The 13,619-nt window shown below is 36.6% G+C and overlaps 1 protein-coding gene across 3 annotated transcripts in view; it reads left to right on the top strand.

Annotated features, from left to right (window-relative positions):
* The window catches only part of Nnt (nicotinamide nucleotide transhydrogenase), a 101,808-nt gene extending 95,234 nt beyond the window's left edge, over positions 1-6,574 (top strand). For all 3 annotated transcript variants that reach the window (XM_090331966.1, XM_090331968.1, XM_090331967.1), the window contains exons 20-22: positions 2,575-2,693; positions 3,898-4,013; positions 5,685-6,574. In XM_090331966.1, the coding sequence (XP_090188092.1) occupies positions 2,575-2,693; positions 3,898-4,013; positions 5,685-5,834 (385 nt within the window). In that variant the 3' untranslated portion in view covers positions 5,835-6,574. The remainder of the gene's footprint in view (positions 1-2,574; positions 2,694-3,897; positions 4,014-5,684) is intronic.
* Positions 6,575-13,619: the final 7,045 nt, after the last annotated feature.

The raw sequence follows: 13,619 nt of genomic DNA, 5'->3' as shown, positions 1-13,619 counted from the left end.
TTTTTTTTTTTTTTTTTTTTTTTTTACAGCCAGGCATTGGCTTATGCATGGAACCCTAGCATACTCAGAAGGCTCAAGTCTAAAGACTAAAGTTCAAAGCGGGTGAATGCAAGAAAGTCTCTGAGATTTTTTTTCCAATTAACTATCCAGAAAAACTGGACATGAAGTTGTGGCTCATGTTGTAGAGCACTATCCTTGATTGGATAAAGCTCAAGGATAGCACCTAGGGCCTGTGTTCAAGTCCCAGGACAGGGATAAACACACACACACAGAGAAGTGAATTCACATGCATGTATTATAGTTTATGAGTCATATTAAGCATCTCCTTTGTTCTCTCTTTTTCTTGTCCCCCACCCTTTATTATTCAACAGTTTTAGTGAGTTTCCTTCTTCCATGTTTGTATATAGTTATATATTCCACGATCATAATGGTTTACCCTCCTTCATTCTCTTTCCCTTATCCGTTTGTTCCCCCGGTCTCACAGTTACAATTACAGTTTATATAGATAGGTGTGTATGTATTTGTAAATATGTATATGTATATATGTCTATCTTTTCTGCTAGTCGTGCTAATGTAGACTAAGGTTTTATCAAGGCCAGAGCTGACGACATTGTTTTCTTGCTGTGTCTCATATTGCATTCATATTGCATTCACTTTGGGGTCCTGGGGCTTAAGCTAGACATTGACAGTGAAGAGCAGGCAACTAGGACAACAGTGAGTCAGGAAGCAGGGGTTCTGCTTTGGGGGCATACTAAAAATAGCTGAAAGGAATCCACCTATAAAAGCAGGAATAAACACATTGTGATTTAGAATGACAGAGGTATAGACCTTGGAAAACAATAAGATGTGTTTTCTTTTTCACAACTTTTAAATGTGTATCCAAACACACATGGAAAATTCATTTTTCTTTGGCTTAATATGAATGTTTATACATATGAGTATAGACATATGCATATACACAGACATGCACGCGTGGAGAGTCTAATAACGATTTGGACTTTAGAAGGGAGTATGTTTCTGGTCACTGGAAAGAACATGTTTCTAGTCATTGTAATGTAAGCTGAGGCTGGATGCATTCTTCCCAAATCATGCTGTGAAATACTTTTCCTCTTTGGATTCTCTATTCACTTATTCCCTCTTCCTCCACTCCGTGTGTGTGTGTGTGTGTGTGTGTGTGTGTGTGTGTGTGTGTGTGTTTGTGTGTATGTGTGTGTGGGTATGCTGAATGTTAGGGCTTGAATCTAGGGACTATCTCAGCTTGTTTTGTTTTGCTGGTCCTGGAACTTGAACTGAGGGTCTGGGTTCTGTCCTTGAATTTCTTTTGCTAAAGTCTAGCACTGGACTCTACCACTTGAACCATAGCCTCACTTCAGTCTTTTTCTGAATAGTCTACTGGAGATACGTATCTCAAGGACTTTTTTTTTTTAAACCAAATCTGTTTTCAAATCACAGTCCTCAGATCTCAGTCCCTTAAGTAGCTTACAGGCCTACCACCTTCCAGTTGTTTCAGGTTTTTTACTCAAGGCTGGTATTCTACCAATCAAGCCAGAGCTCCACTTTCATTTTTTTTTTTTGGCTAAGAGTTGCCTATATGGGTTGGCTTTGAACTGTAAACCTCAGATCTCAGCCTCCTGAGAAGCTAGGATTCCAGGTGTGAGCTATAGCACCAGCTTCAATTATTTCTGAGTTATAGGCTCTTCCTACGTGCTAGGCATTATACCTAGTACTGAGAGATACAGTGGACAGGATATATGACTGATAAACTATTAACATTCCAATGCGTTATTATTTCATTCTTTTTGTGAAGAAAATGGGTTGTAGCTTCAGATCAGTCTCTCAATGATTGCAAATCTTTATTCAATATTATGTAGATAACATTATTTTATTTTCCCATCTTTGAACATAGAGGGTAAATCTGTGTGAGGAAAAATCTTTTGATGGCAAAATGCTGATTTTTTTCCATGAAAACACTTAATTCTAGATTGATTTAATGATTTTTTTTTTTGCCAGTCCTGGTCTTGAGCTCAGGGCCTGAGCACTGTCCTTGGACTTTCTCAAGACTAGAGCTCTACCACTTGAGCCTCAGCACCACTTCCGGCTTTTTTCTATGTATGTGGTACCAAGGAATCGAACCCGGGTCTTCATGCATGCTAGGCAAGCACTCTACCACTGGGCCAAACTCCCGGCCCTGACTTAATAATTTTAAGTATTTAGGATTTATTAGAAAGTATCACAAGAGAACCCAATGCTTTTAAATGTAAGAAGATTAAAAAATATTCTGGAAAGTTAATTTCACTTAAGATGTATATGAAAGAGTCATAGAGAAAGAGAATGCCGTGCTATTATTTTTACTGAGGGAAGTTACAGTTTGTGTTTGTGAAGACATGGATTCTGACAGTGTTTGTACCTTGACCATTTATCTGGGCTAATTCTCCTTCTACTTGGAGAGATCAGATAGTACCAGGAGAAAACAGAGGTTCCAGGAACAAAGTGTGCAGATTTGGAGGTGATTCTGGAGTCCCTGTACATTTTGGCCTGTGAGTACAGCCAGCTGTTCATTTGTTTCCTCTCCAGGTTTGGAATTCATCCAGTTGCAGGCCGAATGCCTGGTCAGCTTAATGTGCTTCTGGCGGAGGCTGGAGTGCCCTATGATATTGTGCTGGAAATGGATGAGATCAACAGTGACTTCCCAGGTAAGTGACGGGGTAAGCAGTGAAGTTTCGATGGTCTTGGTGTACATAAAGTGATGCCACAGATATTGTGGGCTTATTAAAGCCTGACTAGTAAATGAAGAATGGTCTGCATACAGTGAATGTGCAATAAAACCTAAATGAAAGGCAGTACTGAATAAGTACAATAAGTGCAAAAGTTTGTAAGCTGTATGGTTACATTTCATTCCTCCTCCCTTAACAAGTCCTGATGAGCCCAGATGAATCTAAGTCCTGGGCAGACAAGTAAGCAGTAAGAAATGGCCTTGAACTAGATACTCTAGGCTCCTCATTCTCAAAATTATTCTGTTGACCACTTAGATTCTTGTCAATGTCTGAGATTTTCCTGGTTTTCTGTTATCCAGTCCCCTTCATTCCTTTCCCTTCATTCTCTTCTATCCTTCCTTCTCTTGCCTTTTTTTCCCCTCTTCTTGTCTTTTTGTTCTTGTACTAGGACCTTGTGAGATAAGGTGCTATAGTTTGTAACTGCCTTTGCATACATCTTGAATACTGATGTTATTTGGCCTAAGATCATGTTTGTTAAAATTAGACTAGTTGTCTCTGGCAAGGATCCACTGTAAGCTTTAAAAAATAGAATTTATTAGAAAAAAATAATGACACTGTGTATATGTCTAGATGCACATGGCATTTTCGGCAACATCCTAAGGTAGTTTAAATTATAGTCCTTAAAGAAAAAATTTAGGCCACTTTAATTTTATGCCTCTTTTTAAATTTCACTGCTATTAAATTATGTGTAAAAACTACTAGTTCCAGAAATTATGGACATAGCCTTAATACAGTGCAGACTTTCAGGCCATTGTCTTTTAGAGACAAGATTGAATCTTAATTGGTCATTTTGAAAGTTGACAATGGATACAGATCTTATAGAATCATATGAATAGCAAGATAATTTGGGGATAATCGAAGAATTACGAAGTAAGATTAAGTAGAATCATTGGAAAGGGAAAATGCAGTGAAGCTGTAGTCTAGATGGTCAGATTCAAGGCAGAACTTCCTTCTGTGTTTTAGGTGTGAGATATTGTCTGAGTTGACCAACGTCTCTGATAAAGCTGTGAAAGTCCTGGTATAATGAGCATCGCATAAATACTAGCTTTTATAAAGATCACCGTGATTTGTTTGAAGAGACCCAGAAGTGACCCTTTTGTGTTTTCTGTTTTTGTTAATGTAGACACTGATTTGGTCCTTGTGATTGGAGCTAATGACACTGTTAATTCAGCAGCCCAAGAAGATCCCAACTCTATTATTGCAGGCATGCCGGTCCTTGAGGTCTGGAAATCAAAGCAGGCAAGTTTCAGACTTACATCATATTCTGATAATGATAAGTTACTGGAAATATGTCCACACAACCTTCTTGGGTCACTGGATAAGAAGTGATGACGCCTTTTAGGATGTCCAGAATTAAGGAATGAGGCTTAGTTTCTGGTGTCCAGCTTCTGTCTATTCTCTGGCCACTGAGTGACAGCCTTGTCATGAGTAGAACCAGATGAGTTTATGTGGATGAATTAACAAAATCCGTAACCACAGTTGAAAGAAGAGCTGTGAGCTTTTGAAATGACTCTGGCCACATTCCAGATCAAGTTCAGTACAGCAGATGGCTTCCCTCTGGGACAGTGAGTCAGTATCATCGCCTCCATACCAAGATGAGCACATTTTTTTAATTCATTTTTTTGGAAAGGGAATTTGTATGTTGTTATGGAGTGTCTAGCAGAAAGGTGTTTTAGAAATCCAAACAATAACATGGCACAAGGAAGGTGGCTTTACTCATACATATTGCTCCTGACAAAAGCTAATTGTTAAATGTTAGAGGATGCAAAGGCTTGACATTTTTCCTCTGCCACAGAAGAGAGTTTATCTATTTATCATTCCTGAGTCCTGTGTGTGTGTGTGTGTGTGTGTGTGTGTGTGTGTGTTCCCTGTGTTTCTTTTTTGTTGTGCATACATGATTTTAACACTTAGTATTTGAAACGAGTCAGTAGATATGGAATATACTTGTTCATGTTTATATAAAATATTACTGCCTGGGCAGCCAATATTTGAAAGTACACAGAGTATACTGACATACTGATGGTGTATAATGTATGAACAAATCTGCAGTGCTTCTATTTTTGAGTATGTTACATGTTGTAGAATAGCATAAGAGGCTTTTAGTCTTGTTAAGAGTAACTTGACATTCAACAGTATTTTAGATTCATTTACACCTTTCAGTGTACATATTAGAGTACTGTTAGTTATTTGTTCTGTCCTTGATGACTTTTTGAACTTTTTCTAGAATTTTCTTTTATTCTTAATTCTAAAGTGATAGAAAAGACTCATATGATCTCCCCAGTCAACTGCATTTAGTTTGGAACTTATAAATAGGAGCTTATGCACTAAATTTGTTCTCTTTTGCTTATTCTTGGAAAGGTGAATAAAGTAAAGGTGCTATTTTTTTTCCTGGTCTGAAAAGTTTATTCCTAGTTACTCTAGAGTAAAGCACAAGGAAGAAAATCAATGTAATTTCATCATTTGGAGGCAGTCTATTATTAGCATGTCATTTTCTTTAATGGGTTGAGAGTATGTTCATACTTAAAAACTAACATTAACACAATCTATGTAAACATACATTTAAAAACATCCCTAGAGTATTTTAAGTTTCTGGACTGAGGATTTAGAATTGTTATAGGCTTGCATTCACAGGTAGGGAAGAAGTTTGTATGCTGTTGCAAAGTTAGATACATTTAACATGGTTTAAACATTACACAGTGTATGCCTGTATTGAAACACCACTCATAGGCTGTAAATATGAAGTTTTAAAAGTATTTTTACATATTCTAAAGGTAAATCTGAAAGAGGTTTATAATGGAAAATAACAGTGTCAAGAAAACACAAAGCTAGAGAAGGGCAACGCTTGTGTGACTCCCAGATCCTAAGTGGGTCTGTTGAATACAATTGTCTCATTTCATTTTTGGTTCTTAGGTTATTGTCATGAAGAGGTCTTTGGGTGTTGGCTATGCTGCAGTGGACAATCCAATCTTCTACAAACCCAATACAGCTATGCTACTAGGGGATGCCAAGAAGACATGTGATGAGCTGCAGGCAAAAGTTAGAGAATCCTATAAGAAGTAAATGTGAAATGAATCAAGCTCGTGTCTAATGAAATAACTTCTTCAGCTGTAGGAAGAGGCAGAGTGTCACTATGCATGGCAGATAACACTTCTGTAGCAAAGTTCCTGTGAGAAAATGAAGACTGATGAGAGTTTAGAAAATTGAGGGAGATTTTTCAAGAGGGGATATTTCTTGAATAAAAAAAGCAAAAAGAGATGGAAAACGCTTAAGTGTATATCTATGCAATGTTTTGTTGTTATTGTTATTGAGAAGCAAAAGTATTTTAGAATAGAAAAAAGAAGAGTCTCAGTTTAATTGTTTAATTTTAATTCCTTTTCAGGAACCAGACATTTTTTTCACAACTTGAGTGTTTAGTTGCAGGACTTAAACTATAACCAGGTCTGAAGAATGTGACATGATTTGAAGCAATTACCTGCATTTATATGTTTTCCAACAAATATCATTACTTTGGAATTTCTACCAACTCCCCTGATTTATCCTTTTGTATTTTAATGATAATTTGAACTATATTTTGGATTCCAGATTTCAAGAGTCTATTTTCTCACTTCTATTTTAATACATAAAGGAATAAGTAATCTTTAAGATATGCTGGAAACACATCATTTGCTTTACAGGTTCAAAGAAATATACAGCTTGAAATTAATGATGTTTTTTTGAAAAACCTTTTTCTAGTTTCAATAAATTTATAATGTGTGGAATTCAAGCATTTGACTAATAAAGTAAGTTTATCATTTTTGCAAGTTATGTAGCAATTGTCTCTGGCAACAACATACTAAAACAATTCTACTCACTGCTAACATTAGAATTGCTCACAAAGTAATGAGTTTTAGGTCATTCTTGACCTACTGCTATGAAATAGACGTCATTAATCTGTCTTAGCTGTTTATAAAAATAGTTTTTTTTAAACCACAGCATATTTTGAGGTCTTATGTAATTTGATGACATTTGGGAGAAATAACACTTTGTAGGTTACCTCTTTGTTTATCTAAATGCCAGTAAAGATACTGTGTTTCTGCAGAAGTCTAGGTTATCTGTTCTGCTGTGACTGTAGATGAATATGAAGCATATTTGTCAATTTTGTAAGTTTCTCAAAAATAGTTTACTTACTAAAATACTGTCTCTAAATCAGAAAAAAAAATCAGTAAAAACTTCTTATTCTAATGCCTAGTATTTTTTAATTTGGTGAACAATTTGTTTTGTTGTACCTGAGATTAAAGTGTGTGATGCGTGCATACATCGTATGTATGTGTGCAGACAAGATTGATTAAAACTGTAAGTAGGAAGTGCAATTTGTTAATTGATCTGAGGTCAGAAGAACATCATAATGGAAGCTTACCATGAAAATGCAATTAGAAGAAAAATTAAACAGCATTTCCATTCATGTTACCTTCTTTTAACTCACATGTAAGTATATTAACTTACATGTAAGTATATTAGAGTTGAGATTTTTGCTTTCCTTCCCCAGGATGTCATTTGATAATGTCTGGAGACATTTTTAGTTGTCTCAACTGGGCAGAGGTATTGGTAGTAACTGAGCAGGGGTCAGATCTGCTCAGTGTTTCACAAAGTACAGGACAGTATTTTGTCACAATGAGTGGTGAGTTGCACAAAGGTTGGGAAAGCTTGGTCTGCTCTATTGTTTTAGTCCAAACTTCTTTCTTGGTGATTTAAATTCCACTTATGCTGTTTAGAGCATGGTTATTCTAGCTTTAGGTACACAGTGGGCTTCATAATTTTTTAAAAATCATTTGCTTAATCAGATGTTAAAAACTATATTTTCCTGAAGCCTCAGGAGGTGGGGACAGTCATGACTTTGTTTTCCCTTGTGTCTGTAACAATTGACCAAACAGCTGGCTCTGAGGGGTAGTCGGCAGTAGAGGAAAGGTCTTTGAAAATGATTATGTTCACTCAAACTTTTTCAGAGCCACAAATCAGGAAAAATGAAACAGACCTAGGAACAAACACTGGGAATTGCCCTATGGGCTCTCATTGACCATTGAGTATTCAGATGCGCGGATGACATCACTGGGGTTTATAATTCAGTGAGAACTAAGGTCTTCACCCAGACAAAAGCTATTTTGTTACATGAAGGACAGATAAGACATGTGATTTGGGGGTAATCCTGAAGGCAGATCCTAGTATTTCTTCTAGAACTATGCTGAGCCTCCTGATTGGGCTGTAGTTGCTGCTCCTGTTTTTAGAATCTCAATTGAGGTAAACAAATAAATATAAAAACAACAAAACCTGAAGCTGCACATGGTAGCAGCTGTGACACCAGTACTAAGGAAGCTGAGAAATGAAGACAAGCGTTCAAGGCTAGTTTGGATTAACTAGAGAGACTTGTAGCAACAAATTAAAAATTGCATGTATGTCTTTTTATTTAGTATGGTTTTGTTTTTTTGCCAATCCTAAGGCTTGAACTCAGGGCCTGGGCACTATCCCAGAGTTTTTGATGCTCAAGGCTGGCACTCTACTACTTGAAACACAGTGACACTTTCAGCTTTTTTCTGTTTATGTGGTACTGAGGAATGGAACCCAGGGCTTCATGCATGCTAGGCAAGCATCCTGCTACCAAGCCATATTTCTAACCCCTTTATGATCTATTTTTTGATACCAGACAATTCTTAGATGTCTAGTTGTGTTAACTAAATTGAAAATTCATGCCCCAGTTTTTTAATTTTCATTTCATATATCATTTTTTATTGTGATTACTATAAGGGTTACATTATATTCACCAGATAGAAGGTGCATAATTTCACAAACATTGATACCCTTTCTTATGACATGGTCCCCATTTCCCTCCCACCCTCCCCCCGCTTATCTTGATTTCCCCCCTTCCCTATCCAATTTCAAATAACCAATTAAGCACATATAAAATATATCATAACAAGGTGAAATATTGTAACAATATGAGATAACCACGGGATGGCAAAAGAGATAAGAGATAACATAGTACATTAGAGACAATAGTCACTCATTATATATGCCCCAGTTTTTTAATGTAAATTTGTCAGGATGTTTAAGAGACTTCATCATATATAATTTCTTAATTTAATACTGCAAAAATTGATGACTTCAATTATTAAGTGTGGCAAAATCTAAAATGAAAAATTTGTTTTTCATACATCCTATTTTATCATTCCACCTTTCCTGATAAATCATGTAACTGGTAAATATGATTTTTTTTTACTAATTAATTTTTTTTGTCTGTTGTGGGGCTTGAACTCTGGGTCTGGGCACTGTCCCTGACCTCTTCAGCTCAAGGCTAGCATTCTACCACTTGAGCCACAGCACCACTAATGATTTATTTTTTTGTCCTATTTACTATGTGTTTGGTATTCTACTGTGTTAGTCTATTTTATGTTGTAATAAACTACTTGAGGCAATATACCTTATAAAGGAGAGAGGCTGTTTGGTTCATGATGCTGGTGATCAAAAGTCCAAAAAGCATGACCTACATATAATTTTGTCTCAGCATGGTTTTGAGAAGCCTTTTGTAGAAGGAGCCCAGTTGTGAGGAAGGAGGCTGGAGAATGGAATGTATGTGGGGTGGGGAAGGGGAGCATAGCTTACTTTACTCTTAGATAAATTATCTTAGATAAATTAATGCAACCTTAGGAGATTTACCCTACTCCTTGGAAACAGCAGCAGTCCATTCATTAGAATGAACTTAATTATCTTTTATTAAGCCCTGCCTTTTCAAAGGCTTTGTGTCAACCTTAACAGTGCCACACTAGGACAAAGTTTCAAGCTCATGAACTTTTTGGCAACAAGCTACCTTCAAATAATAATAAGTGTGTTCTCTCTCTCTCTCTCTCTCTCTCTCTCTCTCTCTCTCTCTCTTTCTCTCTCTCTCTTTCTCTCTCTCTCTTTCTCTCTCTCTGAAGTTCATATCATATGTATAAAATCTGTTATACATATATAATCTATCTATGTATCTATCTATCTATCATCTATCTATCCATCCATCTACCTACCTACCTAGCTGTTTATTTACCTGTCTGTCTGTCTCTCTTTCTGTCTACATCTGTCTATAATTCATTGTACTTTATGATCTGTGTCTCCTCAACAATTACCCTTAGGTAAAACAGTAATGTAGATTTGTCTTGTAGGCATTATTTTCTTTTATCTTAAATCAGGAGTTTGTGTTTAAATTATTTATCTAAATCAAAATGTGTATGTATAAAGTATTAAGTGTTTATATACAAATCTGTATGTATCTCTGTCTATCTGGTGAAGTTTCGGGCATATAATCTTTATTATTTTACAGACTCCTTCTCCTCCCTACCCCCAGATTAGAATAAATGACTTCCTTTATGAGTGCACATTCAGCATTTTACTGAGTCAGGGAGCTGTTAGTTCAGTATTTGATAATGAACCTGAAAAGTGAGCCTTAGCTTTTCCAGTTCCCCTCTTTTAGATTCTGCTGTGTTGTTTCATCCAACACAAATATGGAATATATTATGTATTAGTTAGCTTTAGGATTTAGTTTGATTTATCTGATCCCAGAATATTAGTCAGTTTAATTAATAACTTATATCTCATATGTTCACCTAATTTAGGGACAGTTTTTTTTTAGTCGCCTAAGTCATAGGTCTTCTGTACTAAAAGCATTTTGTTGCTGGAAAGCTGGACAGATCTTTTGTGCAGTTAGGAAAAGTAGTTCAGATATCTAATTTTAGCTCTTGCCAGTTTTTGAGAGCCTTGCCAGTAGATATTGGGTCAGAATGGTAAGAAAAACATACCCCCCCTTCCTGAAACCTCAAACCTAAATCCTTCACTCCAGCAGCAGCCACTTGCATAATCCAGCTGCTTTTTAGATTCTCAGAGGATAAAGAATTAAGTTAATAGGAATGAGAAAACAAAATGTTTCTAAATGAAGCTTTTAAAGTGTTGTTTCAGCAAAGCAGTAGAAATGGTCACATACAAATTTCAAAGCACTCAGGATTCCTGTTCTTCAACTTTTATCTTGTACAAATCACACACAGGGCTAATGGACTGGTTTCTTCACTATTTAAGTTGTTATAGGCATTTAACATTTTGCGTATTACAATTCCAAGTGAAAAACTTTTGGATCTTAGCAGCATAATGATGTGCATTATGAGCCAATATTTGGAACTCTTTTTTTTTTTGGCACAATTCATTCTTGTTTTTTTCCCCACAAAGTTTTCTTTTTCTTTCTTTTTTATTATCTTAAAGTATACAAAGGAGTTGCCATTAAACAAAGCAGTTTATGAATACAACATATCTTGATTTATGTCACCCCTTTTAACATTCTCACTCATCCCTCTCCACCCCACCCCTTCACCCCTTTGCTCTTCTTTCATTTTTTCCACATATGTTTTTTTATTGTAATTAATAGAAGGGTTACATAATATTTACCAGATAGAAGGTCCATTACTTCACATACTTGATACCCTTTCTCATGTCATGGTCCCCATTTCCCTCCTACCACCCCTGCCCCTCATCTTGTTTTTCCCCCTTCTCTATCAGATTTCAAATAACCAAATACACATATATCCAATATATCAGATAACAAGGTGAAATACTGTAACAATATAAGATAACCAAGGGACAGCAAAAGAGATGAGAGATAACATAGGGCATTAAGGACAACAATCATTCATATGGCTTTTGTTTCTATATTCTGGAGGTCCTTTCATTTTGCTCATTCTATATGGACTTATGTATCTAGACTTTGTTCTATTGCAGATCTCTGCTAGTACAGCCCAAGGTTTCTACTGATTATGACAAATGAGGGAAACCATTGAGCCTATGTTCCTTTGAGTCTGGCTTACTTCACTTCATATGATTTTTTCTAAGTCTTTCTATTTCCTTACAAATGGGGCAATGTCGTTCTTTCTGACAGACCTTTGCTCTTCTTTCTGTAGGATATACATTGGATTCTTGTCTGCATCTCTCCTCTCTTTTCCTATTCATTTGTCTACCCTTTTTCCCTTGACCCTGCCTCATGCCTTTGAGTACCTGCTTTCTGGTTGCTTTAGTTTGCTGAACTGTGATTTTGACTTTCTAAGGGATTATACTATTTGAGGTCTCCCTTGAATCTATGGTATGTCCGTTAATACATTTGTATGTGCTTCCATATACCTGACAATGCACTTACAAGTTTATAGGCTAAATCTAGCTTCCATATATAAGGGAAAACACGAATCTTTTGTCTCTCTGTGCCTAACTTGCTTCAATTTAACATAATTTTTCCAAGGCTTTACAGTACAGTTTCCTACTTTCCTCCTCCTCCTCCTCCTCCTCCTCCTCCTCCTCCTCCTCCTCCTCCTCCTCCTCCTCCTCCTCTTTCTTCATATTTGATTGGAAACCTTAACTACTTTGAAGACAGAAGGTGTCTTCAATCAAGGATTTTCTCAGATTTCACAGAAAACTGAAAATTTTAGAACTGGAGGACAAGGAAAGGGACTGGATGAGAGGGAGGAGTGCTTAGTTTGTCAAGAGGACCCCTCATGACACATGCTCTTTAGCCAGCTTATCAGCTTTTGCCATAGCTTCTTCAGAGGATCCCACCGTATAGAAGACTTATTGTGGAAGATAAGGTTCCATATACCACATTTTCTTCTTTTTTCAAGGCTAGTGCTTTACCACTTTGAGCCCAGCTCCACTTCCACAACACATTTTGTTGATCTGTTCATCAACTGAAGGGTACCTTGGCTATATGGCGTATATAGTTAAGATTGTTGTTAAAAACAGGAAATAGCGAGTACTAGAAAACATGGTTATGCTAGAGTCAGAAAAACTAGATCATTAGAAATAATTTATTCTAAAAATGAGTGAGAAATCTAATTGTAGAGGTGAAAGCAAGGTTAGGTAATGATTCTGAAGAACTTTCCAAGTTGGAGCCCTAAGTGGAGGCAAGATATTGCATGTGTCACATTGATTATCAATACTTCATTTCATATAAAGATTTTTGTACTTTATATCTTGCCAGAGAATACTACCTTGAACTCTTTCTAATGCCTTCCAAAAACATTCCTGTAAAGGCAAGTACTCATGGACAAGTTGCCCTGATTTGTCCCCCATAGTTTGTCTTTTGCGCATAAATCAATCTAGATCTTTGGATAGATGTGCTTTGTGGCTGTACTGTCTTTTGGGTTATGAAAATAAAAGATCTGAAAATGTTTGGATGGATGTAAACAGCAATTCTACTTGTTTAAAGTGACTGAGGTCAGGGCAGATGTACACAGCAGTCTCAGGATGGAGATTGGACATGAAGAGACTTAAGGAACCCTGGATGTGGAAACGTAAATCATAGAGATGGTGGCAAATGATGTAGATCAGTGGAAAGGAGAGTGAGAATTCAGGGCTTGAGGGTAGTAGAGCTCCCCAAATCCCCCCTGCATACAGATAGAAGATAAAGATTTACTAAGCCTTTTCTCATCCTCTTAAGACCCTATTGCACACAGTGGCTAACTGAGAGGACACAGGATAAGATACCTTCTAAACAGACCTTTTAGAGACTGAAACTAGGCTATGGACCTCTCATTTCTTATGTCATTTAACTGTAGAAAAAAGAGAACTTGGAAATGTTCAAGCAAAGAATGGAGTTGGGTGCAGCTAGTGGACTTTTATGTAAACTATGTTCTTTTCTGGAACAGGTTTTTCAAATCAGTGAATTATTACCAGCTAGCCTTGTCTTTTTGCTTTTTTGTTTTCTTTTTACCAATTAGGGAGGGCACTTTTCATAAGATCACAGAGCCTAACACTAATACAGCAGGGCTCTAGCTGGTGAATTCCTAGTCCCCTACCTATAGCACA

Source organism: Megascapheus bottae, chromosome 4 (genome assembly GCF_031878675.1).
Source record: "Megascapheus bottae isolate mThoBot1 chromosome 4, mThoBot2.hap1, whole genome shotgun sequence".
In the NCBI taxonomy this organism is placed as follows: domain Eukaryota; kingdom Metazoa; phylum Chordata; class Mammalia; order Rodentia; family Geomyidae; genus Megascapheus; species Megascapheus bottae.
Note: the sequence above shows the minus strand (reverse complement) of the source record. Positions and strands in the feature narration are given on the sequence as shown.